The 24,099-nt window shown below is 47.0% G+C and overlaps 1 protein-coding gene across 5 annotated transcripts; it reads right to left on the reverse strand.

Moving 5' to 3' along the window:
* Positions 1–1,709: 1,709 nt before the first annotated feature.
* Positions 1,710–21,905, reverse strand: LOC115640853 (killer cell lectin-like receptor subfamily F member 1). Of its 5 annotated transcripts, none has more exons than XM_030543907.1 (8): positions 20,797–21,624; positions 17,527–17,593; positions 14,801–14,921; positions 10,520–10,618; positions 6,601–6,750; positions 5,944–6,098; positions 5,157–5,269; positions 1,710–2,553 (listed from the first exon to the last, which is right to left on the reverse strand). In XM_030543907.1, the coding sequence occupies exons 3-8, from the start codon at positions 14,871–14,873 to the stop codon at positions 2,430–2,432; spliced, it is 714 nt and encodes a 237-aa protein (XP_030399767.1). In that variant the 5' UTR covers positions 14,874–14,921; positions 17,527–17,593; positions 20,797–21,624; the 3' UTR covers positions 1,710–2,429. The 5 variants fall into 5 exon arrangements, with proteins under 5 accessions (XP_030399767.1, XP_030399769.1, XP_030399766.1 ...); XM_030543909.1 differs by having other exon boundaries at positions 21,533–21,618; XM_030543906.1 differs by lacking the exons at positions 14,801–14,921; positions 17,527–17,593 and adding an exon at positions 21,877–21,905 and having other exon boundaries at positions 21,533–21,642.
* Positions 21,906–24,099: the final 2,194 nt, after the last annotated feature.

The raw sequence follows: 24,099 nt of genomic DNA on the forward strand, positions 1-24,099 counted from the left end.
TTTTACAACTTAGCTGGAGGGCCAGGTCCCTGCAACAACCAAGCTAGGCTGGAAGGTCAGGAGATTCTTACCTGAGAGAGGGGAAACTGAGGCAGCAGCTAGCCCAACACCATATCAGGCAGGCGATGCTGCAACAAGGAACTTTTGCTGCTTAGAAAAAAGATACAAGGACCCCAAACCCTCCTGCTTTAGAGCTCACAACAGTCTCCCCAGCTGCCAGGCTGGAGAGAAATGTCCCCCAGAATGCAGCAGTTTAGAATAACGGTTCCTAAAGGACAGTGGTTTTCAAACTTTTTTTCTGGTGACTCAGTTGAACAAAATTGTTGAGCTAGGAATGAGGGGTTTGGGGTGTGGGAGGGGCTCAGGGTTGGGGCAGAGGGTTGGAGTGCGAGGGTGAGGGCTGCGGGCTGGGGCCAGAAGGGGCTCTGGGTTGGGGGGTGGGGAGCTCAGGGCTGGGGCAGGGAACTGGAGTGTGGGGTTGGGGCGCAGGCTTACCTCAGGCGGCTCCCGGTCAGTGGCGCACCAGGGGTGCTAAGGCAGGTTTCCTGCCTGTCCTGGAACTGCGGACAATGTTGTGCCCTGAAATCAGTCAGCAGCAGGTCTGGCTCCTAGGTGAAGGCGTGCAAGTGGCTCCACGCGGCTCTCATCTGCAGGCACCTCCTCCCAGCTCCCATTGTCCGGGAACTGGCCAACGGGAGTGTGGAGCTGATGTTCGGGGCAGAGGCAGCACACGGAGGCCCGTGGCCCCTTGCCTAGGAGCTGGACCTGCTGCTGGCCGCTTCTGGGGCACAGCGTGGTGTTGGACCAGGTAGGGACTAGCCGGCCTTAGCTGGGCAGCACCACTGCCAGGACTTTTAATGGCCCAGATGGCATTGCTAACCAGAGTCGCCGAGACCCAGTGCCTTACATTCTGACACTCAGAACTGAATTGCAACCCACAGTGTCAAGGTTCTTTCCCTACTCTGAACTTTAGGGTACAGATGTAGGGACCTGCATGAGAACCTCTAAGCTTAATTACCAGCTTCGATCTGGTTTTACTGCCACCACACAAATCCTTTAAGAGTTATTTGGGAAACTCTGTCTACCATCCCCCTAGACTATCTCCCTCCCAGTAGCCTTGAGAGACTTCTCCACCAAGTTCCTGGTGAACACAGATCCAAAACCCTGGATTTTAAAACAAGGAGAAATTAACCATCTCTCCTCCTCTCCTCTCCAACAATTCCTGGCGAGTGCAGATCCAACCCCCTTGAATCTTAAAACAAAGAAAAATCAATCAGGTCCTAAAAAGAAGGCTTTTAATTAAAGAAAGAAAGGTAAAAACCATCTCTGTAAAATCAGGATGGAAAATAACTTTACAGGGTAATCAGATTCATAGAGCCAGGGGAACCCCCTGTAGCCTTAGGTTCAAAGTTACAGCAAACAGAGGTAAACCCTCTTAGCAAACAGGAACATTTACAAGTTGAGAAAACAAAGATAAAGCTAATACGCCTTGCCTGGCTGTTACTTACAAGTTTGAAATATGAGAGATTGGTTCAGAAAGATTTGGAGAGCCTGGATGGATGTCTGGTCCCTCTTACTCGCAAGAGCGAACCACCCCCAAAACAAACAGCACAAACAAAAGACTCCCCCCCCCCACCGAGATGTGAAAGTATCCTGTCCCTTATTGGTCCTTTGGGTCAGGTGTCAGCCAGGTTTCCTGACCTCCTTAACCCTTTACAGGTAAAAGAATTTTGGTGTCTCTGGCCAGGAGGGATTTTGTAGTATTGTACACAGGAGAGTTGTTCCCTTCCCTTTCTAGTTATGACACACAGTTTTAAAATCACGGCTCCAGGAGATTGCCCCAGAAAAAGGAATCAGTGGCTGCTGTCAGAGAGGATCCCGGCTAGACAGACCATTGAATTGAACTGACATCTTCAGACAATACATTTTTTTAGAGTGCTGCGGGATCGGGGTCTGAGTTGAACACACCTGTAGAGAGTGAGTGCCATAAACAGCAGGGAGGCAATTAGTGAGGACCGTGCTTAAAAAACCTGGCAGCCCCAGGTTGGCAGCAGGGCTCCTTCCTGCTATCCGCGGTTTTTGGAAGCCGTGACAGCCTTCAAGGGAGTTGCTTAATGTCCAGTCCCCACAGTGAATCTCACAGCGAGATGGAACTGGGGAAAAGACTCTTAGCACAACATGAGACCACGCAGCCAGAGCAGTGAATTAACCATGGTGCATCACCCCCATCTCATGTAAACTGGTCCCCAGGTCTGCTGACTTCAACGAGGCCCTGCTGATATACGTCAGCTGAGGATCCGACCCCAGATGTTTCAAACCATGGAACAAAGGAAGTTACACAGCCCTTGCGATAATCTTCACAGGACAGACCAAGACAGAAGGCCTTTTCTCCGTCAATTGCACCAACAACAGATTTGGACCAGCCTTGCTTATATCAGGAGCGCATCTTTCTGGCAAATCCATTTTAATTCAGCGCTGCAGGTTTCCGACGCAATCTGGTTTCTTTTTAACACCCCGCAGTCTCTTTCACTGGGCCTCCCTACTCTGGGGAACCTGCAGAATCAAGGAGACAATCACTGCCAATGTGTATAGACTTCACAGGGACTTGGGTCTGTAGCGGCCCCGTGGGGCAGGAAACTGTGATTTCTTTTTTCCCAGGCTGCACTGGGCAGGGACCCAGATCAGCATTCAGTTCTAGGCTCTGCCACAGATTCCCTACATGACCTTGGGCAAGTCACTCAGATCTTGATCCTCAAAGGTAGTTAGGCTCCAAACTCTCACGGATTTCAATGGAAATTAGGGCCCCTAATCCCTTCTACCTAAATACTGAAATCCATGGGAGTTAGGAGCCAAGATATCTCTGGGATTCTGGGTCTTAATCTCTGATTCAGGGGTGCGTGCTTGAGGGGTAGAGATGGTGTGACTGTGTGTTCAGCTGAGATGGGGGGAGAGAGACGGGTGTTTTAAGCAGCAGGGAATGGCACATGCCACTTCAAAATTCTTCCTGGTTTCCCTGCACTTATATTTGGTGATGTCCCCTTCCCCTTAGCTTCCAAAGCTTCCCTATTTCTGACTGGCTCTGGCCTTCAGGCAGAGAAAGAAGATCCCACCTCCCCTTCCTTGTCTCCTCCCAAAACTCCAGGAGAAAAGGTACCAGAGAGGAAGGGGCTAGGAGGCAGTAGGGGGGAGCCAGGGAAGGGGGAATCTGATGGAGGAGGTAAAGAGTTAGGGAGAGTGGGGGAATTTGAGAGAAGGAGGGGAGCCATGGGGGGCGGGGGGACAGGGACAAGAGGAGACTGAAGGGGAAATGGGGGAGTTGCAGAAAGTGGAGGGGGGAACTGAAGGGGAAACTCATGGGCCTCTGCAGAACCAGTTTCTATATGTCCACCAAGGTTGGGGTGAAAATTCCTCCATCTCCATCACCCTCCAGTTTCCAGCCAGGTCCCTCGTTCCACAGCTGTGGGAGATCAAATCGCTCAGGAACTAACGAAGCGCTGGGGAGGAAGGGGCAATATTACAGTAAACGGAAAGAAACAAAGCTGCTCTTGCAATATTGCAATTGCAAATGTAGCCGCCCAGACGGCTGGAAGCTCAGAGGCCCCGGCACCTTATGGGGTCACACCGGCATTATGGGCTTCCATTAGGTGCTCACCAGCACTGGTTAGGGACATAGGCTCTGGGAGCAGCGAGTTGGCCAAGAAGATGTAACTGGGCGAGGGGTGATCAGGTCTCATGTGAGGATTTCTCTAGGAGCAGGAACTCCCAGTCTCTGCCTTATAATGGGGGGGAAAAAACCAAGGAAACGGCTATAGAAAAAATGCAGGCAAGCGATCAAGAAAGCGGCATTCCTCCCTGCCCAGCAGTGCTTCAGGCATTGAACAGACCATGTGGGTACCCTGAGTGGGGATACAAACATTTAGTCTTTTGCCCAGACAGCTGGCTAATGATGGTAGAGCAAAGACTGAGCAGCCTTATGGTTTGATCCTGTTACATCAATTCAGCTGGGCTCTAGCTTTCAGCTACACACCAACCCCCGTCTGCTTTAGCCCGGCGTTGGTTTAAACCTACAAAGCTTTGCCACTTTGGCTGCAGTCGTATAATCCGAGCAGTGAAATTCCCACCACAGCGGATGCAATTAGACAGGGCTGCAATTATATCAGTCCAGCTACGTCTCGCAGGGGTGTGAACAATCCACGCTCCGTGAGACGCAGCTATCCCGACCTAACTCCCGGTGTAGACAGCACGAGGTTGAGAGAACAATTCTTCAGTCGACCTGCCCGCCACCTCTTGGAGATAGATTAACTACACGGATGGGAAAACCCCTCCTGTTGGCATAGGTAGTGGCTACACTGAAGTGAAGCAGCCGTGGCGCTGTATGTAGCGTTTTAAGTCTAGACATGCCCACAGGAACAAAAGTGCGTATACTGGTATAGCTATTCCTGTATGGGAATATGCTGGCCTGGTTTAAGGCGCCTTTAGATCAGTGTAACTGTGTTCCCAGTACAGCTCATAATAATGTAGTTATATCAGTAACAATTCACACTCCCCAACTAATATAGTTATATTGGTACAACTTTTAGGTGTATATCAGGCCTCGTTAGCTGCAAACAAACTCCCATGTTTGATCACCTGGGAAGGATGAGCTGGGGTTTGGGTTATGTCCCTAGAATCTGCAAGTATGTTATGTTGAATCTGGCTCTCTGATTATCATGATACCTGAAATACACACGAAAACCCAAACTTTTTCAGTGACGCCTGTTGTGACCTTCACTTCTGCAGTGCTGGGAGCTCTTGCAGTTTTACTGCGAGTCTCATGCTATTTTGTACTTTTCTTTAAGTCCCAGCTCTCGGAGTAAGGTGATTATGGGAGAATCTCAGCTTGTTTTTTAAAAAACAAAGTTTCTGCCCTTCCTGTGGTTTGAAAACATGACCCTGAAAACAGGAAGGCAAAGAACCCTAAATGCATTATTTTTTAAAAAAACTCATGATTTTTAAACAAATCTCACAATTTGGGGGACCAGACTCATGGGTTTGAGTTTTCCCATACTGTAATAATTTCAAAGAGGTGAAGGGCGACATTTTGTGGCTTCTGAATCTGCAAATGAGGCAATAAGATTGTTTGCAAACATAAATAGTACAAACATTAGGAAACTCACAGGTTTTCATTGAAGGAGGAGCCGTCTACCCAAATCCATGTCCTCTCAGGAGATTTAAAGTTTAATCCGATCCAAACAGAATTTTTCTCGGATGTGATTGTCTGTATGTAATCCTGTAAAGGGTACAAGACAGGCATTTGAGTGAATAAATGGTGCTTTAATTCTCTGAAGTCTGCTCCAATGTTGACAGCACCACACTCAAATGCCGCACTGGAGAAAATCACAAGGGTGATAAAAAAAAACAAACACCACAACATACTGTTATGGCCAGGTGCCTGGTTTTCGATCAGAAAGGGGACCTGACAATGTCCGGTCAGATCTACTGACCGGACACCCAAAGTCCGGTTATTGCAGGCAGGGGGAGTGGGGAGGCCCTGGGTCATCACCTGTGCCATCCCCTACTCAGCTGGGGCCACCTCCTATCTTCATTGGGCAGCTGCAGCTCCCAGCCCCCGCTCTGCAGACATATCCCTCCTGACCCAGGCCCGAGGGCTGGGAGGGGAAAAGCAATGAGTGATGGGGGGAGAGGGGAAGAGGAATGGATGGGGGTGGGGATTTGGGGGAAGAGGCGGGGCAGGGGAGGTTCCGGCATTCCTGCTGGAGTGTCAAGTTTTTAAATATTACCAAGTTGGCAACCCTACGTACTGTCCCTCGGATCTTAGCACTCCAAGCTGCTGACCTTCAAACAAAATATCTGCTGGCTTATCGACGGGGTTGGAAGTACATTTTCCCACAGAGGTTTATTACGGGGCAGTGCTCCAATATCCTACAAGAAAATTAACTTTACCATCTCCTCCTGGTCCTGGGTCACCAGTAAATGAGACCTCTTTGTTATGCAGTCCTCATGGCTGCTGTTCCACATTCTAGTTTCTTTAGACACCCAGTAACATTTTCCCTTGTATGGCAGCCAGTACCTGGGGCAAAGTACACACCTGGAGCCCTCTGGAGGGGGAATTGGAAAGAGTCATCATTAATGAGTTATTTATATTACTGTAGCACCTACTGTAGCTGCTGATCAGCTGTTTGGCAGGTCAGTGAGGGGGTTGGAGGAGGGTGGAGAATGGTGAGCGGGTGGTGGCATCGGGGAGAGGGTGGAGTGGGGACAGGAAGAGAGAGAGCGAGGGTGGGGCCTCAGGGGAGGGGGCATTGACATTATCAAACCAAAATATTGGATTGAAATTGTTTGGAATTTTCGTTTCCCAGGAAATGTCAAGAATTCAGCTCTTGGTTCTGAGTCTGATGGGAAAAAAAATTCCAAATGGCTGGAATTTCCCACAGAACAGAAATTTCCATTTCCCAGCAAGCTCCAATACCAGCACAGGGGCTTCGGAGCTGGGAGCGAATGGCTAAAAGCAGGTCCTACAAGCAGCATGGAGAAAAACAGGTTAAATAACAATCCACTGAAGATGCACCTACCTAGAAAAATGAGTGCCTGTGACGTTACCTGTTGAGCTGCTTTGGGGTGGGTCACACAGGTGCTGTTTCAGATAAGACAATTTCTCCAGGCTGGCGATGCATTTACTTTCATTTCTGGGTCTCTCGGGGGCCGCCTCACCTTCAGCGGCCAGTCCACTCCCTGAGGAGCCCTGAAAAACTTTAGTGCAACATCCACGTGAATGAGCATTGCTGACTGCGCTTTAAACCATCACGAATGCAGGTCTGTATATTACACCTCATTCAGCAGTGGCTAGTCACTGCGCTAGGGAAAGAGACGGGGGGACTGAAAGAAACAGATGGGCTGGGCATCTCCTTCACTACAACCGTTCAGCGCCTTCTCGCTTTTCCTGTCTGTGTAACAAAGGTAAGGCCTTCTGAGCAGCTCAGGAGAATTCATGAACTGGGATCCCTTTTGTTTCATTTTGTCCTGCTGTTGCGAATGACCAAGTTGTTTCTTGGCAAGTGTAACGGGCATGAAAATAAGCAAGAAAATGCCGACAATTCCCTGGCTTTTTCTATGTTCAAAGACAGGGGAGGTTACAGAGGGCAGCGCTCAGGTTAGGCAAATGTCTTGGCTGAGCTTGCTTGTGCAACTTCACGTCTGCCCCCCGGGTGCCTCTGCATTAGTACGATACTCAGGTTGTCCACACAGAACCCTGGCTTATTCAGTGCACAGCTTGGATGGTGGCTGTAGCAGGGATGTGGGGTGGCCTTTGATTCACAGAAGGGGTTGGACGGTGGGCAGTGTGTGACAAGCAAGGGGCTGCATATTGCACCGCTGCCTCTTGCACTCAGCCCTGGGGCCATTCAGTTTCCTGGGTTGCCTGGAGCACCCCTGATTTCAGGCATCACCTCTTCAGCACCTGCTTCTATCTCCCATTTTCACTGAGCCGGGGAGCTGGGTGAGTGGGCATTTATGTGGGAGGTGCTCTAGGCCAGAGGTGGACAAACTACGGCCTGCGGGACCGGGCTGCCTGGCTCTTGAGCTTCTGGCCAGGGAGGCTAGCCCCCCCTTCTCCCCCAGCTGTCCCCCATCCCCTGCAGCCTCACCAGACTGCAACACCAGCACTCTGGCCTGCCTCTCCTACTGAGCAGTGCGGTGGAATGGCTGGCTCCAGCCAGGTGGCAGGGTGTGAGCTTCTGCTGCTCTGAGTGGTATGGTAAGGGGATGGGGGGGGGGGGGTTGGATAAGGGGCCAGGAGTTTGGGGGGGCAGTCAGGGTCCAGGGAACGGGGGTTGGGGTTGGATAGGTGTAGAAGTTCTGGGTGGGCCTGTCAGGGGGCGGGGGTGTGGATAGGGGTCGGGGCAGTCAGGGGACAGGGATCAGGGGGGAATGGATAGGGATGGGGTCCCAGGGAGGCGGTTAGGGTTGGGGGGTCCTGGGAGGGGGTAGTCAGGTGACAGAGAATGGAGGGGTTGCATAGGCATGGAAGTCCTGGGGGGCAGGCTGTCAGGGGCGGGGGTGTGGATAGGGGTTGACGTGGTCAGGGGACAGAGAACATGAGGGCGGTTGGATAGGGGGTGGAGTCCAGAGGGGAAGTTAGTGGTGGGGGGTCCTGGGAGGGGCAACACACAAGGGGGGCTGAATTCAGGTTTTGCACAGGCATCACTGGCATTTCCTAGTTCCTGACTGCTTGACTTGGCCACCTCAATAAGGTCCTTGCAATCTTTCTATGGCATTGCCTGAGTTTTTATTTTTTTTTAAATTGCAACTCTCCCCTGAACTGTAACAAAGCCATTCCATGATGGGATACTTACTATTTTCTTCTACCTTGCACAAAATGGGCACCATGGCGGAGCCCTGCCTCATTGTGTGCCCAATTTTGAGCATTAAAAGGAGCTGAGCTTCTAAACAGCCCTATGTAATTCACTGCCTACGTTCATTGGTCGCGGAGACTGAAGTGGGATCCTTCAAACCTCTACCTTATCCCAAGCGCATCTTCACATCAGCAATGAAATGCTTCTTACCCTTTTTACACACGCATGTGTAGAGCCAATGCAATGCTTACGGGTTATACAAGCCTTGTCCACACACAAACTTGCACTGGTGTAATTAGTGGAGATGCCTGTTAGGAGTGTTAGGCTAGGTCTACACTGGGGTGTGTAGGGGGTGTCGACCTAAGATACGCAACAGCATATCTTAGGTCGATTTACCTGGCCGTGAGAACGGCAGTGAGTCGACCGCTGCCACTCCCGTGTCGAGTTCCGGAGTCGACGGCAGAGCAATCGGGGATCCATTTTATCATGTCTACACTAGACACAATAAATCGATCCTCGATAGATCGATTGCTACCACCGATCCGGTGGGTAATGTAGATGTACCCTTAGTGATGATAATGTAGTATTCAGGCCTGTATATTTGCCTGAGATAGAATGTGGGGTCTTGAGTTGTTTGCCCATTTGCCTTTTGATATTTTTATAGTCTTACTAATGTGCGTGAACAAAGAACAAAGACAGCATGTGTTACATCTGCCCACACGCAGATGGGGTGAAAAGAGATACGCGATAGAGCTAGCGTGTTGCTGGATAGAGTGGGAGTGTAATATACAAGTGTACACTTGAAGACTGCCTCGACGCCTACCTCAGGCAAATATACCGGCCTGAATACTACATGATCATCACTAGCACTCCTAGCAATGCCCTTATTTCAGTTTTGCTTATATCTGCTCCCAATCAAGTTAAGCCAAAAAAAGACAGTCCGCAACTGGGGTTGTGTCATTCACACCTTTAGTTAAACTGGAGAAACCCTCCACGTCGGCACTGGAGAAATTTCATTTAAATTCTATCTGCAAGCAAAGTACTAAAGGAGCAGATCTGCTATTAAAAACCATCCCCCTAGTATAACAAAAATCACAGTGCATGCACACTGATCTATTAAAAAACAGCAACAGCAAATCCTTAGAACTTCCCCAAACCAAAACGTTAAGGAACCACAGAAGGAACGTTGATGACCCATATGTTCAAGGCCTAGAACTTTTAAATGTCTCTCCCAAACTGATGAGTAGAGTGGGTCAACATTCACATTTCTGTGCCACTGTTTATGACGACATTTTCAGTCCAAAATTGTTTGGAACAAAAAGTAGAAATTTTGCAATTTTCTGTGGAGTGGAAATTCTAAAAAGCATTGTCATTTAGGGAAAAAAATGAAATGCTGAAATATTTCAAAATTTTGAAATAAAATTTTTATTTTTATTGTTTATCATAATTTTTTTTGAGTTTTTATATTTAGTTCTATTTTTCAATTTCTTTTCATTTCATTTTCTTTCTAAAATTATTAAAAGCAGCAGCTACCAGCTGTCTTAAATAGCCTGAGCACTTATCTTATTTCCTTGTTGGATGTGTCCCCTGTTTGATGTTATGAAACGTTTGATACATTGAGCAAGAAAATCAGAGAAGCCCTGAGTACTAACTACAACAGCAAGTTGGTTTCAGTGCCTTGTGTTACCGAGAAATTTTTTTCTAGCACATCAAAAACAACTGCTGCTTAGAAAAGTAGCACTTTTAACCAATTTTAAAAATAAAACATAAATTGCAATAAAATGTAATGCCTCACTTCTGGACTGCCCAATTCCTAGGGGAGCTGGTTCTCTGGTTCCCCAACTCATTTCTAGGGCAAATTCCCTGTCAAGCTCTCAGAGCTGTTAAAAAAATTAAAAATAAAAATAAATTTAAAAAAATCATAAGCCTATTTTCCCCTCCCCACTTTTGTCGTATCCAAGAACAGCTGAGCTACTTTGGCTCAAACTTTAAAAAAAAATATTGCTAAGAATGAATGGGGAAAATTTAGCTCAAAATGTGAAAACTGTGGGAAATTATAAGAACCAAAAAATGTCCCTTGTAATAAAAATGCTTTAACAATAGATGTTATTGTGATCTGACTGTCTGTGATATGCTTACAAGTGAATAACTGGTGTGGTGCGACTTACCCCAAACACTCAGCACTATGATTGTCATCAGCAGGACAACGTACCCAGCCGCTCCGATCTTTAAGACAAGTTGATGCCAGTGTGGACACTGATGGAAATCTGGCCAATTCAATATTTGGGGAAATTATAATAAAAAAGGAAATATTGTGATTACTTGATGATTTACATTCTCTTTTAAACAAGTATCAGGGAGTAGCTGTGTTAGTCTGTATCTACAAAAACAACAAGGAGTCCGATGGCACCTTAAAGACTAACAGATTTATTTAGGCATAAGCTTTCGAGGGTGAAAAACCCACTTCTTCAGATGCATGGAGACTGCATCTGAAGAAGTGGGTTTTTACCCACGAAAGTTTATGCCCAAATAAATTGGCTAGTTTTTAAGGTGCCACTGGACTCCTCGTTATTCTCTTTTAAAGCTTGTCCAGAAACCTCTGCAAGAGGATGGCGCCAGCAGATACGCTCCCCACAACTGCTCACTGCACTCCTATGTAGTAGAGAAGCACTGACACCTTGATGTTACAGCTGAGAACTCAGGCCCAGAGAGATTGGAGCGGCTTGCCCATGATCCCACAGGAAGTCTACCTAGGACAGAGTAAGCTCAGATCTTTAGACTCACAGCTCAGCATCTTAGCCACCAGACCACCCTACCTTGGCTCATCGAACGATAAATTAATCATGATTCTGGGGGCTATGATACAGCTGTCCGTCAGGCGAATGTCCATTTTAAGAGCCTCCTTGAAACTGTCTGGACAGAATTATGCACCCCCTAATATTATCACAAAGTAGTAAAACAATAGCAATTGTTCTGCAGCGTATTGTGGAAGAACTTGTCTGTCCTTGAACCTTGGTGTGAGCCTGTGACCAGCCAGCAGCGTGTTGGGGCTTCCCCTGAGGCCCCGCTCCTGCACTGCCTCTTCTTCCCAAGACCCCGTCCCCTGTTCACTCCTCTCTGCTCCCTCCCCTGTTGCTTGCCCTTCTGGCCCTCTAGACCCCCCATCCTGGCACCCCAAGAGTTACCAATTTTGGACATATTCCTGGAGGTTTCATCACATGACCTAAGATTTAATCTGTAATTCCTGGAGACTGCAGGACAATCTTGGAGGTTTGTTCACCCTAGTGAGAAGCAGCTGAATTGAGGTGTTGGTCTGTGTGACTCCCTGGAGAGGGACAGAGGCACGATAGCTGTTTCTTTGGGCCCAGGCAGAGGAAAGCTGGCTTGGCAGGCTGTGAATATGGCTACCGCTCAGCCAAAGGGGTAAGGTTTTTATCCGAGAACAAAGAAAACCACAAAGAGCAAAAATAGTCTTCATGAGAGAGACAACAGAGGGTGTCTCCTGCTTTTTAAGATCCTGTTTCTCAAATCCCTTCACAATGTCTTACATGTAACAGTCCAGAAAACAAGATTAGGGCAACAAACACCAAAACTAAACAGCTCTGCCTGTGCCCTTATTACACTAACATTTGTACATCAAATCCGCAGATGACACCAGAATTGGATGGGGACATAACTAATTAAATAAGATCAGAGCTCTGAAGGCTGCCGGCAGCCGAAGAAAATGTCAGAGTGAATAAATGTAATGTCCTTGCCCCAAAAGAAGAAATCAACAGCTTAGGGAGAGCATGGAGGGGGTGGCTTTAAACTGAGCTCATTTTTGTTTTGTTTTATCGGACTCGTGGATGGACCGGCGTAGCAGGATGCAGAAAACCACAGTTCTTTCCCAGCTACTGCACTGACCACATGGGTGATGCCGGGCAAATAATTTTCTTTCTCTGTGCCTCAGTTTCCTCATGTATAAAACAGGGATAATGATACTGACCATTGTAAAGCACTTTGAGATCTAGAGGTGAAAAGCTCTAGGTAAGATCTAAGGATTGGTACTTATTTCAGACCTAGTATCACTAAGCAGTTTAACACTGTTGCAAAAAACCTCAATCCTAACATTGTGCTGGGATGTATTATCAGGAGTGTTGTAAGCAAGACCCAAGAAGTAATTCTTCTGTTCTACTCCATGCTGATTAGGCCTCAGCTGGAGTATTGTGTTCAGTTCTGGGCGCCACATTTCAGGAAAGATGTGGACAAACTGGAGAAAGTCCAGAGAAGAGCAACAAAAATGATTAAAGGTCTAGAGAAAATGACCTATGAGGGAAGATTGAAAGAACTGGGTTTGTTTAGTCAGGAGAAGAAAAGACTGAGAGGGGACCTGATAACAGTTTTCAAGTACCTAAAAGCTTGTTACAAGGAGGAGGGAGAACAATTTGTTCTTTGTAACCTCCGAGGATAGGAGAAGCAGCAATGGGCTTAAACAGCAGCAAGGATGGATTAGGTTGGACATTAGGAAAAATTTCCTAACTGTCAGAGTGGTTAAGCACTGAATAAATTGCCCAGGGAGGTTGTGGAATCTCCATCACTGGAGATTTTTGAGAGCAAGTTAGACAAACACCTCTCAAGGATGTTACAAAAGGTGCTGGTCCTGCCATGAATGCAGGGGACTGGACTAGATGGACCACTCAAGGTCCCTTCCAATCCTATGATTCTATGATTAATTGTTCATGTAACCAAGTGTGGAAACGCTGAACTGGGACTGGGTGAGGACCGAATACATCAGTTTTCAAAAAGGAAAATATTTGAGAACCACTGGGCTGTACTCTCAGCCAGTTCTTCTAAAGGAAAAATGGTCCATCTCCATTAGCCCATGTCATTCTCTGTTAGCACAGTGAAATCTCTTTGTTGCAAATGTGAGTGTCTTACCTGAAGGATTCAGGGCTAAATTCTGATCTCACCGACCCTGGTGTAAATCCAGAGTGAGCTCACTGCAATCAATGGAGTCGGGGTTGGATCCTGATCTCAGTGACTGTGGTGTCAATCCACAGTGACTCCAGAACTAGTTAGTCTGGGTTTACACTGGTTTAAATGAGAGCAGAGTCTTTGCCCTGCTTTCTAAAATAACACATTTAAATTCACTCTCTGAGCATCCCGAATCTCAATGCTCATTCTTGCTCATTCTGCCCCAAACTCAACCGTGGAAACTTTTTTTCATCCCTTCTGTGACAAAGTGGGAAAAATTTGTAATATTTTCATGATTCCTATGCGTGCCTCAGTTTTTCTCTGAACTTTGCATTGCCACCTATGTGTTTGGCAGGAGGGGAATTAACACTGCTCCTGGAAAAGTGCAGGAGACATGTGTGTGTCATCCGGCTGCCTGGCTGGAATGAACTGGGTCCTCAATGCACTAGCTGAAACAGACCCAGATCAACAGAAGGTTTGGAAAGAAGTCCCAAGGACTGAACCATCAATGCCTAAGAGCAGGAAACTTCATTAGGTAAGACATGTGAACAGAGCTGGAGAACAAAAGGGAAAATGGTGCTGGGTGGCTGGAATAGGGGCTTCCCTATGCAGGGAATGAGAAGCTCTCCCCTGGGGAGGACAAAGGGCCAGAGAAAGGGCCAGAGATGAAATCCATTGCAGCTTGGCTGGTTCATAGCACTGCCTTGACCAGGATGGACGATGGTGTAACTTTTGCTTCTTTGCCAACCCAAGGATGTTCAGAGTCTGTAGCCAGGTGACTAATAACTGTTACCTTGTTCTGAAAAGGTTGCCTGCGTTGCTGCAAATACTCCCTGAATGCATTGCACCCTGGAGGGGTACAGAACAAGCCACCCACAGGGGTCTGGCTTGGCTGGATTTGTGGCAGGGATGGATCACTGGTGTCAGAAGACTCAGTCTTGGGGTCCATGGACCGCTGAGGCACTGTGTGAGCCCTGGGGGTCTGGGATGCCAAAGGGGCACAGATAGACCCTGTGAATCCGTGCCAGCCTCCACCTACACCGTTATTCTAGAGGCATTCGGCAGGAAACATTGTCACCTACAGCGTTAACTTCTTTCCCCCCAGAGTCTGTAAATAAGAAACTAAACTAAGCATTAAAGATACTCTGACAAAACAATACTCTGCTTGTCTTTCTGTGCTAGGGCTACAATTAGCTCTGAAGCAGCCTGGGAGACATGTACATTGACACAGTACAAAGTTTAAAAGATACTGTACTATTAAATAGTCATTTACTTGGCTAGACCCAAGGCCCAGATTTGGTCCTGTCCAGCATGGGGGGATGGACGACAGACCCAGCAAGGTCCCTTCTACTCCTACATTTCTATGACTCTGTATTACACAAATTAGTGCCTCTATTCCAGACCCTGTCTCTGCACACTCATCTCCAAGCAGAAACTGGGGATGTAGCTGAAAATCCCAATCTTAGCACAAAAGTAGGAAGTAAGGACACACTCACTGTGGGGTTGAGATGAACGAGGTAAGCAGGCTCCCGGGATATTTAAATCAGCATAGACAACCTCCCCAGCCATGGCACGTAGAGATGAGAGCACGCCAGTAAGTAGAGTTATGAATGAGAACTATCTATTATGAATAAAACAAAATGAACTACACATCCAAAGCCAGGAAGTGTTATCTATCAGAAGCTGCTGAATTTCTTTCCTATCACCGCTCTGTGGATTTCCTTCGCCGTTTCAGGCTAAGGACTGAACCGATCGTGTAGTTTTAATCAAGGCATTTGCACTTGCAGAGCTGGGAGGCATTGAATTGATTGGCTTTCAGACGCCCCCATGCTTTCCTGTAAACAGCAGCTCTGTGAGCTAGAGGGGGCCCAACATTTCCAACACTTGAAAAAGAGTGTGGAAATGAAATCACAACGGGCATTTCCCAGACCTGCTGGGAGCAGCCCAATCCAGACCTGTCCCCTCTCCCTTTCCAACAGCTTTGGGATAGTCAAGCTCTTGTACCGATGCTCCCTGTGAAAAGAGTTGGTGTTGGGTAGATGACACATCACGGCTGATTTCTTCTTTTCTGTCTCTGTGGGTTGGGGGCGGGGAGTTAACTTGAGAGTCAGGGATCTGTGCACAAGTTTCATAGAGTTCCCAATGCACAGGGACTGGCCCACAGGTATAGAGTTGGAGTGTATGTAGGCTACCTTGCATAAGCTCTGAAAACCTTAGTGAGCAAGGATGCTCTTGTGTATAAGGAACAAGCTTGTGAGCTAGAGGTTCAAATCCTAGCTCTGTGACACAGACTCACTAAGTGACCTTGGGCAAGTCACTTAAATCTCTGGGCCTCAGTCCTTCATTTCTCCTTCCCATTTAGATTGGAAGCTCTTTGGGGCACGGGCTGTCTCTTACTATGTATTTGTACAGTGTGTGTTGTCAGATATTGGGCTGTGTGTTTGTTTTCTCTATGTGCCATCCCATCTCTGTGCAGACAGCTGGCACAGCAGACCTCGAGTGAACCACCTAATGACCACAAGATCTGTTAAGGTATGAAGGCACCCGGCCTGGTTTATTGTCAATGAAGCACTGTATAGATGCCTTATAATTGCTACAAGTATACTCAGTGAGCGTATGCCCATGACAATGGATGCAGCTCAATTAGTGGCTGGACTTTTCAGTATCTGTTCAGCTGGCCAAAGACACTCTCTTTGAGACTCCATTTCGTTATCAAGGTGTTCTGGTACCACCCTTCTGGAATGTCCTTGCATGAGTATGCTGTGCCTAGTACCTCTCAGGAATGTGTGTTTCTGCACTATCAGCCCTGTTCTTGCCAGATTCTATGAGCAGGGCCTGCCTCTTGCTCACAACCTGACTTTGCTTTATATCAGCAAAGCTTGGACCACTACTTTAGCCCAGGCCTCACCCCTCATACCAGGCCTCTGATTCAAAGGTTTATGTTTCAGGCCCTCTTCCTACACAATGTGCAGTGCAATGGAGGCCTGATTTCAGTTGTGTTCTGTAGATGCTACCAAAATGCACACAAACAAAATTGAGTAGCTGGTTGTTTACAGCTATATGTGTATATATATATATATATATACGCGCTGCGGAAGTTGAATTTCTGTTCCATTGCAACAAACTCAGCCCCTATCTCTGCTTAGCTGCTACCCAGATACGTGTGGCTTTGACCTGAACGTGTACCAAACCCATACGGAAAATAACTCGACCCACCTCTGTGGTGATCAGACAAAAAATAGTCTTAATATTTTGTCGCTTCAGTTGCACAAACCACTATATCCTCCAAATGCTTGATAGGGGTTAAAACGTGCAAATACGTAATCTGCCAAATGCCAGTTGTAATGTTGTCAAAGTGTTTTCCAGTTTGTATGTAGCAAGAAGTGCTTCTTGTTTCTGGAGCGTTCAGAGCAGCTGCTGCAACGGTAACAGATTTCTTTAAATCAAAGTGGTTATTTCACAGGGGAGTTTCAAAAACCATTTTAAGTGAAACCAAATATTATTTTCAAGGAGAGAGTGTCCATTGTCACAGTATGACCTGGCAAACACAATCAATTCATGAAGGCAGACAGGCCAGAAACTCATCACCGGAAACAATATCAGAAGGAGAAAGAAATTAAGAACTATGGGCATGCTGGAAAAGAGTTTGTGTGAATGTATATAAACGAAATACCTATAACTGTTACAGCTTTTCAAACATAGAGGGCAAAACATACACTTTGGAGCTAACATTTTACATAGACCTGCTCAGCAATGTCTCCCCTTCCTCTCCAGGAAAAAAAGTTGTGAAAATGAGATATTTTTTATCTTCATTGATGTTTTTCTTTGTGTGTGTGTGTGTGTGTGTGTGTTTGAAGTTTAATATTATGCACCATTTTGATAGGACAGCTAATACATTGGTTATACAACCCAAATGCAAGAAAAACAGAAGCTTGGACCTAAACGTGAGATGAAAGACTTAAACTGATGCTAGCAACTTAAAAGATAGAAGAGAAAGACAAAGAGTAGAAAAGCATCAACCACAATATGTGATCAAGATCACAAAGCTGAGGAAAGTGACTGGTAGCAGGTCTTGTCAATGCAGCTCTAGGGACTTACATAGGCCAGTTTATAAATGTGTATTTGTGTATAACACACTGGGAGGGGGAGGGGAAATCGATCTAAGATATGCAACTTCAGCTATGCTATTCGCGTAGCTGAAGTTAAAGTATCTTCGTTTGACTTAGCTGGCCGTCCTCACGGCTGCGAGTCGACTGCCGCGGCTCCCTTGTCGATGCTGCTTACTCCTCCTGCTAAGGTGGAGTATGGGCATCGATTCGGGGATCAATTTATCGCGTCAAGACAAGACGCGATAAATCCATCCCCGATAGATCAATTACTACCCGCCGATCCGGCCTGTAGTACAGACATACTCTAAGTATCTCTATTTAAGTTATAAGATTTCTGTTATAAAAGAATGTTAATAAAAACAAAGAAAAAAATCTGAAAAAACTAACATTTTTTGGTTTTAAACTGAATTTTAGATTTGTTTTTCAATGAAATTCCAAACAGTTTGAATTAAAATGATTTTTTGGAAAGAAAATGTCTGTTTTGCACATAATCCATTTTGCATTGGAAAAAGTAACATTTTGACAGAAAATTTTTGATGAGCTAAATTAAGTGCAAAGCAGGTTAACCCAGTGTGTCTCCATGTCTCCCTCTAGTGACTGAACCAGATTTAGAGGTTTATGAGTCTGCGACTGCCTCAGGGCTAACAAAACAGCCCTTTAGCTCAGGCAGCAGAGGCTCAGGGCTTCACAGGATTCCAGGTTCAATCCTCCCAGGCAACCCTGCCAGGAGCTTCAGAGTTGATGTCACAGCTGGACAGACCAGTAACGGTCTCACTAATGTTGCACACAGATGTATCACTTATTCCTACTTGATTTGCCCTGCCTTATACATCCAAGGATGTCTTTGGCCTTCTTAGCCCCAGTGTCACACTGAGAGCTGGTGTGGAGTTGATCTCCACCATGACCAATGTGACCTTCTCAATGTCACTGTTTTTTCTCTGAAACACTGCATGGGTTTCAGCAATGCCAAATGGTATCCTTACATAACCGAACACTGTCAGCTGTCCCTGTTCTCATGAGCAATACATTCATGTACACATTTTAAAAAATAAATAGAAAAGTCTTCCATATTCAGCACTGCCTGTCATTAACCAATAAGTTCTGATTCAGTCTCTGACCAGAAAAAAAAGACCATTTGTATATCTTCCTTTGTGTTGCTGGTTTGTTGAGACCCAAGCCTGATGTCAGCTGCTTCAATAGTAGTATTTTTCTTAGGATAGAGTGACGAAATCACAGAGTATGGTTATGGCAAGAGATGAAAACTTCTACTGTTATGTACACAGAAATTTCAAGATTAGTAGCCAGGCCATCTCCTGAGGCCATCTTAGATGTGCGACTTCTATTTGGTCATTTATCAGGTGTAAAATCCAGTTACTGAGGAAGGAAATGGGCCACAGAGTGGTTTAAGAAGTTAGATTTGTGCAAGCGTCCACTGGTTACATCCTCACTTCAAAGCTAACTCATCTGACCTGCACTGGAGTGACTCCTCCCAAGTAGAATTGCGGGGAGGAGAGGGGGGAACATGGGAAATTTTTCAACCAAAACTGTTTTTTATGGAAAATGCAGACTTGGGGCAACTGAAAGATTTTGTGAAATTGTGCTGAATTTACCAAATTGTTTCAGTTAAAAAAAATTCTGAAAATATTTTGATTTGAAACAACTTTTCAGTTTGAAATTTCCTTCAATTTTATTCAACATAAAAACTCAAAATCAAAACAAAACCGTTCCATTGTGAGTGAAATGAACCATTTTTCTTTGACCCCAAATGAATTTTTTCTGACTTTTCGGTATGCTGAAAATTTTGAAAAATTTTCATTTTGAGTTGATCTGAAACTAATGTTTTCCTGATATTTCAGGAGTACATGCAAATTGAGAAACCAATCAGCTGCAGAGCTCTACCCTTGAGTTAGCCTAGCTCCGGTGAGGGTGCCCATGCTGCAAAAATAGCACTCATGTTGCCCTGTCCATAATGGCTCTGTTTTCACCTGAATGTGGTGCTAGCACTTCTCGGGATACATCCTACAGCTCTTCAGTGAGCTGAGCTGCTCTAGGAATTCTTTCCCAGTGAATTGTTGGAGAACTTGTCTGTCCTTTTGGGGCATGCTGGGGAATTGTGGGAAGGCATTGGAGGACTAGTGGCACTGAAGTTGTGCTAGCCTGCATCCACACTACAGAGCAGCTGTGTTAGCAGCTGATGAGTTGTGATCAGTCAAGTTGTACTCTCCGATAGGGCAACAATGTGAGCTACAAGCAACATTGCATTTGAATTAAAGGCTTTTGTATGGAACAAGACTAAAGTTAGAGCTGCATTTGAATTATAACTTCAGCTGACTTTGCAGTGAAGACAAACTCCAAGAAAGACAAAGCTGCTCCTTGTTGACAGGTTTTTTAGCATATGTCTATACTCAGGGCCGGCTCTAACTTTTTTGCTGCCCCAAGCAAAAAAAAGAGTGCTGCCCCGCCCTACTCCCCCCGTGAGTGCCGCCTTACCATAACATACCTCTCGCGAGTGCCACACCACCGAACCCCCTGAGCGCCGCGCCGCCCAAGTCCCCGCCCCCCCTGAGCGCCACGTCGCACCACCCAAGTCCCCACCCCCCCCAAAGCCCCCCGAGCGCCACCCAGACCCGCCCCCCCAGTGTCACCTGGTGGAAACAAAAATAAACAAACAAAAAAAACCCTCCAGCACCGCCCGGTCGAACCAAAACCAAAAACAAAAACCCGAGTGCCGCCCCGCCCCAAAGTGCTGCCCCAAGCACGTGCATGGTCGGCTGTGCCTGGAACCGGCCCTGTCTATACTGAAAAATAAAAGGTGTGTTCATAGGGTGACCAGATGTCATGATTTTATAGGGACAGTCATGATTTTTGGGTCTTTTTCTTATATAGGCTCCTATTATCCCTCCACTCCCTGTCCCAATTTTTCACGTTTTCTGCCTGGTCACTCTGTGGGTTCTTAACCTGGGTTACCTAACTCAGATTAAAACAGCAGTGAAGACACATCAACTTGGCTTTTAACTTGCGTTGACAGCTCAAATTAAAGCCTATAGAGGAGCCTGTGGTAGAATTTGAGCTGCTAACCCTGAGTTAAAACCCAAGTTGCTTTGTCTTCACTACTATTTTAACCCAAGTTAGCTAATGTGAGTTAAAAGACACACCTTTTTTTGGAGCGTAGACATAACCTTAGCTGGTGTTTCTGCAAGGGCTGCCTGGGAAGTGTTTGCAATCTCTTTTTTTCAAGAAAGAGGACTAGAAGAGCACGTCTCTGCTTTGTGGGTGCCCCTTTGTTTCTGGCCCAATGTTGCATGGGGTTCTCCACTTTGGTGCTCCTACTGGGCTCTCCCACAGATGTGCCATGGCCCAGCCTGCATCATCTCCCAACTCACCCTCAGAGTGTTCTCCTCCAGCAGAGTCACACAACGGTTCACTCCACTTCTGGGGTACTCAGCGTCCCAGCTGATATTCACAAAAGGTCCTTTAACCCTCCTGGGCTTCTCTCATTTCTCCTCACTCTCATCAAGGCACTGACTTCCCAGGCTTTTTCCCAGTTGGGAGTCCAAAATTCCACACGAACTGGTTTCCTACCCTTTCTGGGCCTCTCTTCTCTTCCCTGATGTAGGGCTTCTCTCAGGGCTACCCCTCAGGAGCCGATTCTGCCCGAGGTGGGTCTCTCCACTTGACTTCCTCAGGCTGTTCCCAGAGGAGAACCTGCTTTGTTCCTTTCTCCACGATCTTCCTCCTCTGCTGAGTCCCCAGCCCTAGTGAAGTAGTGCTCTGCCAGCTTCACCACCACAGCTGGGCTTGGTTTCTAATTATGCCCCATTACATCCAACTGAGGTCACTAATTAGCTAGTATGTTGCCAGTTCATCAGAGAGGCTGAAGAATAGCTGCTAAGTCCTGGGCAGGGGCATTTGTACCTTCTGTAAATAAACAAACCATACCAAGAAAATCCTCTTATTAGGCACTGCCCCTTTCTCCTCTGAGGGGAAACTAGCCCTCGGCTTTGCCAGCACAATGCTTTATTTTTACATGATTTGGCCTGAGGCCTGTCTCCTTTACTGGAAAGTCTCTACTTCAGAAGCCTCAACAGCGTAATGAATGTTGCCTGATTCGTCACTGACCTTTAGCCTTCCTTTCCTGTGTGATCTCTTTGGTCTGCTGCTCACAGAAGGTGTCAATTGTGCTCCCACGACAGAGATGGCTTAGGAAGGGCTCCCTCACACTGCATCTCCTGTAAAACAGAACCAATGTGGTGTGTTAGAGGGTTTTCCCTTCACCCTCTCCTCTGGTTCTCCTCACACAGAAAGCAGAAGACCAGAAGTCCGAAGCGCAGACAATGCGGTTTATTGGGGTTACTTTCCAAGCAAGCATATTCCGAAGCCCTTCACTCCGGTTGGGCTTATCTGTACATGATAGTCTGTTCCCCAGCGTTCCCTTCCTGGCTGTGATGCCGCAGAGCGTTTACCCCATGTCCCCCTTCCCAGTTCTAACACCGCAGAGCGTTTACCCCGCATCTCCCTTCCCAGCTCTGATGCCACAGAGCCTTGCCTGTGTCTCTGTTCCCTGTTCCCTATTTCCTGTTCCCGTTCCCCCCCCTTAGCAAATGTGATTCCAATTTCCCTTCCCCCACTTCCTGTTTGACCCCAGTTTATATAGTAATAGTCTCAGCTCTATCATTCTTAACCAATCATTTCACTGAAATGTAACTAACCAATCCTAACATATTGTAACATAATTCTCTAACCAATCATATCCCACTACCCTCATTAACTTACACCAAGCAAAATTAATTCTACAGCAGGCAGAAACAATTAGAGAACCGGACAGATTAATAGAAAAGTGGGGGCCATAAAGATAAAATAATACAGAAATGAGGGTTTCACAGCCACAGCCATTGAGAAGTGATTTCTTGCCAGACTGGATGCTAGGAAACTATGTTTTCTTTAAAAAGGATAAGGGGGCCGAGGTTGGGACTCCAGCTGCGGGTGGATCTGAGCCAGGAGTGAGGCTGTGGCCAGGGGCTGAGGTTGGGGGCGGGGACGGAGCCACAGCCGGGCTGTGGTGGGGGCCAGCAGCCAGGCTCCGCTCCTGGCCTCACCCCCAGCCTCAGCCCTGGGCCAAAAACGGAGCTGCAGCGAGCGGTCGAGGCTTGGGGCTGGCGTGGGGCTGGGAGCAGAGCTGCACCGAGGCTGGGGGACGGGGTTAGGGATGGGGACACAGTTGGGGGGAGGGACCGGAGAAGAGCTGGGGGCAGAGTGGGACTGGGTGGAACTAGGGGGGCTTGCCCCACATTTTGGAGACCTCTGGAGCACATGGACCACTGATCCAATCTGGACTGGACAGTCCTATGTTCCCAATTACCAACCAATCAGGATTCACAGCCATGTAACAGAGACTGATTTTACGTCTTGGCAAATGTGTGAATAAGAAACTGACTCATAGATTGTAGCAGGAAACGCTCTCTGATCAATGAGCCCTGCGGTAATTCAGTGGCATAGCTACCAACAGGTGTTACTGCAGCTATCAGCGATCAGTCCTTCCTGGCACCACTCTGTGATCTCTGTGCATGAGCATAAGTACGGCTGGCTTCTGCATTGGTTTGAAAGAACGATGGGAAGGGTGCAGCTACCTATATCTCCAGTGGGACTGTGTTACTGCAGTCGGCTTCTGCAGCAGTCTTAGCCACTTTACAGGCAACTCCTCTCTGTAAAATGCCTCTATAAAAGCAGTCCTTTTTTTTGCTCAGCAGATGTGCTCCCTGTAGGTATCCACATCCCATCTCCTGACTACAGAGGCTCAGATAACTTGTTGGTGCCTTCGCCTCTGTGTAGAATGAGTCCAGCTCTGGGAGCGGGAGCTGGATTCAGTTCAGGCTCATGCATCAGTGAGATCCAGCTGTGCAAATCCACTGATGGCACCAGGACTGCAGAGGGGTCACTGAGGGCAGGATTGGAAGGCAACAGGGGCCATAGATTGCAGACAGCACCATGGTCCCTGAGCTAGTCAGAAATCAGGCAAAGCTTAAGTTGCTTGCATCAGCTCTGCTTTATTGTCAGTCTGAATCAAACTTGCTGTGCAAAATAATACCTACAAGAGTTTCCCACGGCCTCACTGAGACTCTTTGGCAGGGAAGCTCAGCACTTACGGGAACAGCCCCTCCCTCCCAGTACCACATCTCTCCTTCTAAGCAAAACTTAGTAACACCTAGAAAAACCCTAAGTGAAACCAACGTACAGTTACTAAGAATGTTCAGCTAGTCTCTGAAGTGCACAGTCTCCCCTGGAACATCAGCTCTACAGCTGTCAGGAGGCAGCAAGTCCACTTGTCTGGTTGTTCCCTGTCTGCAGGGCCAGTGCAAGGATATTTTGCGCCCTAGGCCAAACTTCCATCTTGGCCCTCTGCCCCCACCCGTCCCCCCAGAGCATTGCTTGTTATAAACGTTCAAAAATGAATACTGCATAATGTGGCATTGTTCATTAGAATTAATACATATTCGGCTTGAAAATTTATTAATTTCATTATTTAGCCTACATATTTAATGAAAATAATTGAATAACCTGACAGGGTGTGGGGCTGGCTGGCTCTGGGCAGGGCAGGGGATGCAAAGCTGGTTGGAGATGGGATGTGGGGTTGGCTGGAGACAGGGGGTGCGGGACTGGCTGCATGCAGGGCAGGGGGTGTGAGGCTG

This window comes from Gopherus evgoodei, unplaced genomic scaffold (assembly GCF_007399415.2).
Source record: "Gopherus evgoodei ecotype Sinaloan lineage unplaced genomic scaffold, rGopEvg1_v1.p scaffold_32_arrow_ctg1, whole genome shotgun sequence".
Lineage (NCBI taxonomy): Eukaryota > Metazoa > Chordata > Testudines > Testudinidae > Gopherus > Gopherus evgoodei.

Excerpts from the sequence above, each read along its gene's own strand:
- LOC115640853 (XM_030543906.1), bottom strand. Across the intron at positions 10,619-21,532 it reads ACAGGAAAGGAAGGCTAAAG|ATTTCCATCAGTGTCCACAC; the intron begins GTCAGTGACGAA and ends TGAATTGGCCAG. Across the intron at positions 6,751-10,519 it reads CATAGTGCTGAGTGTTTGGG|TTTTTCAGGGCTCCTCAGGG; the intron begins GTAAGTCGCACC and ends GTTGCACTAAAG.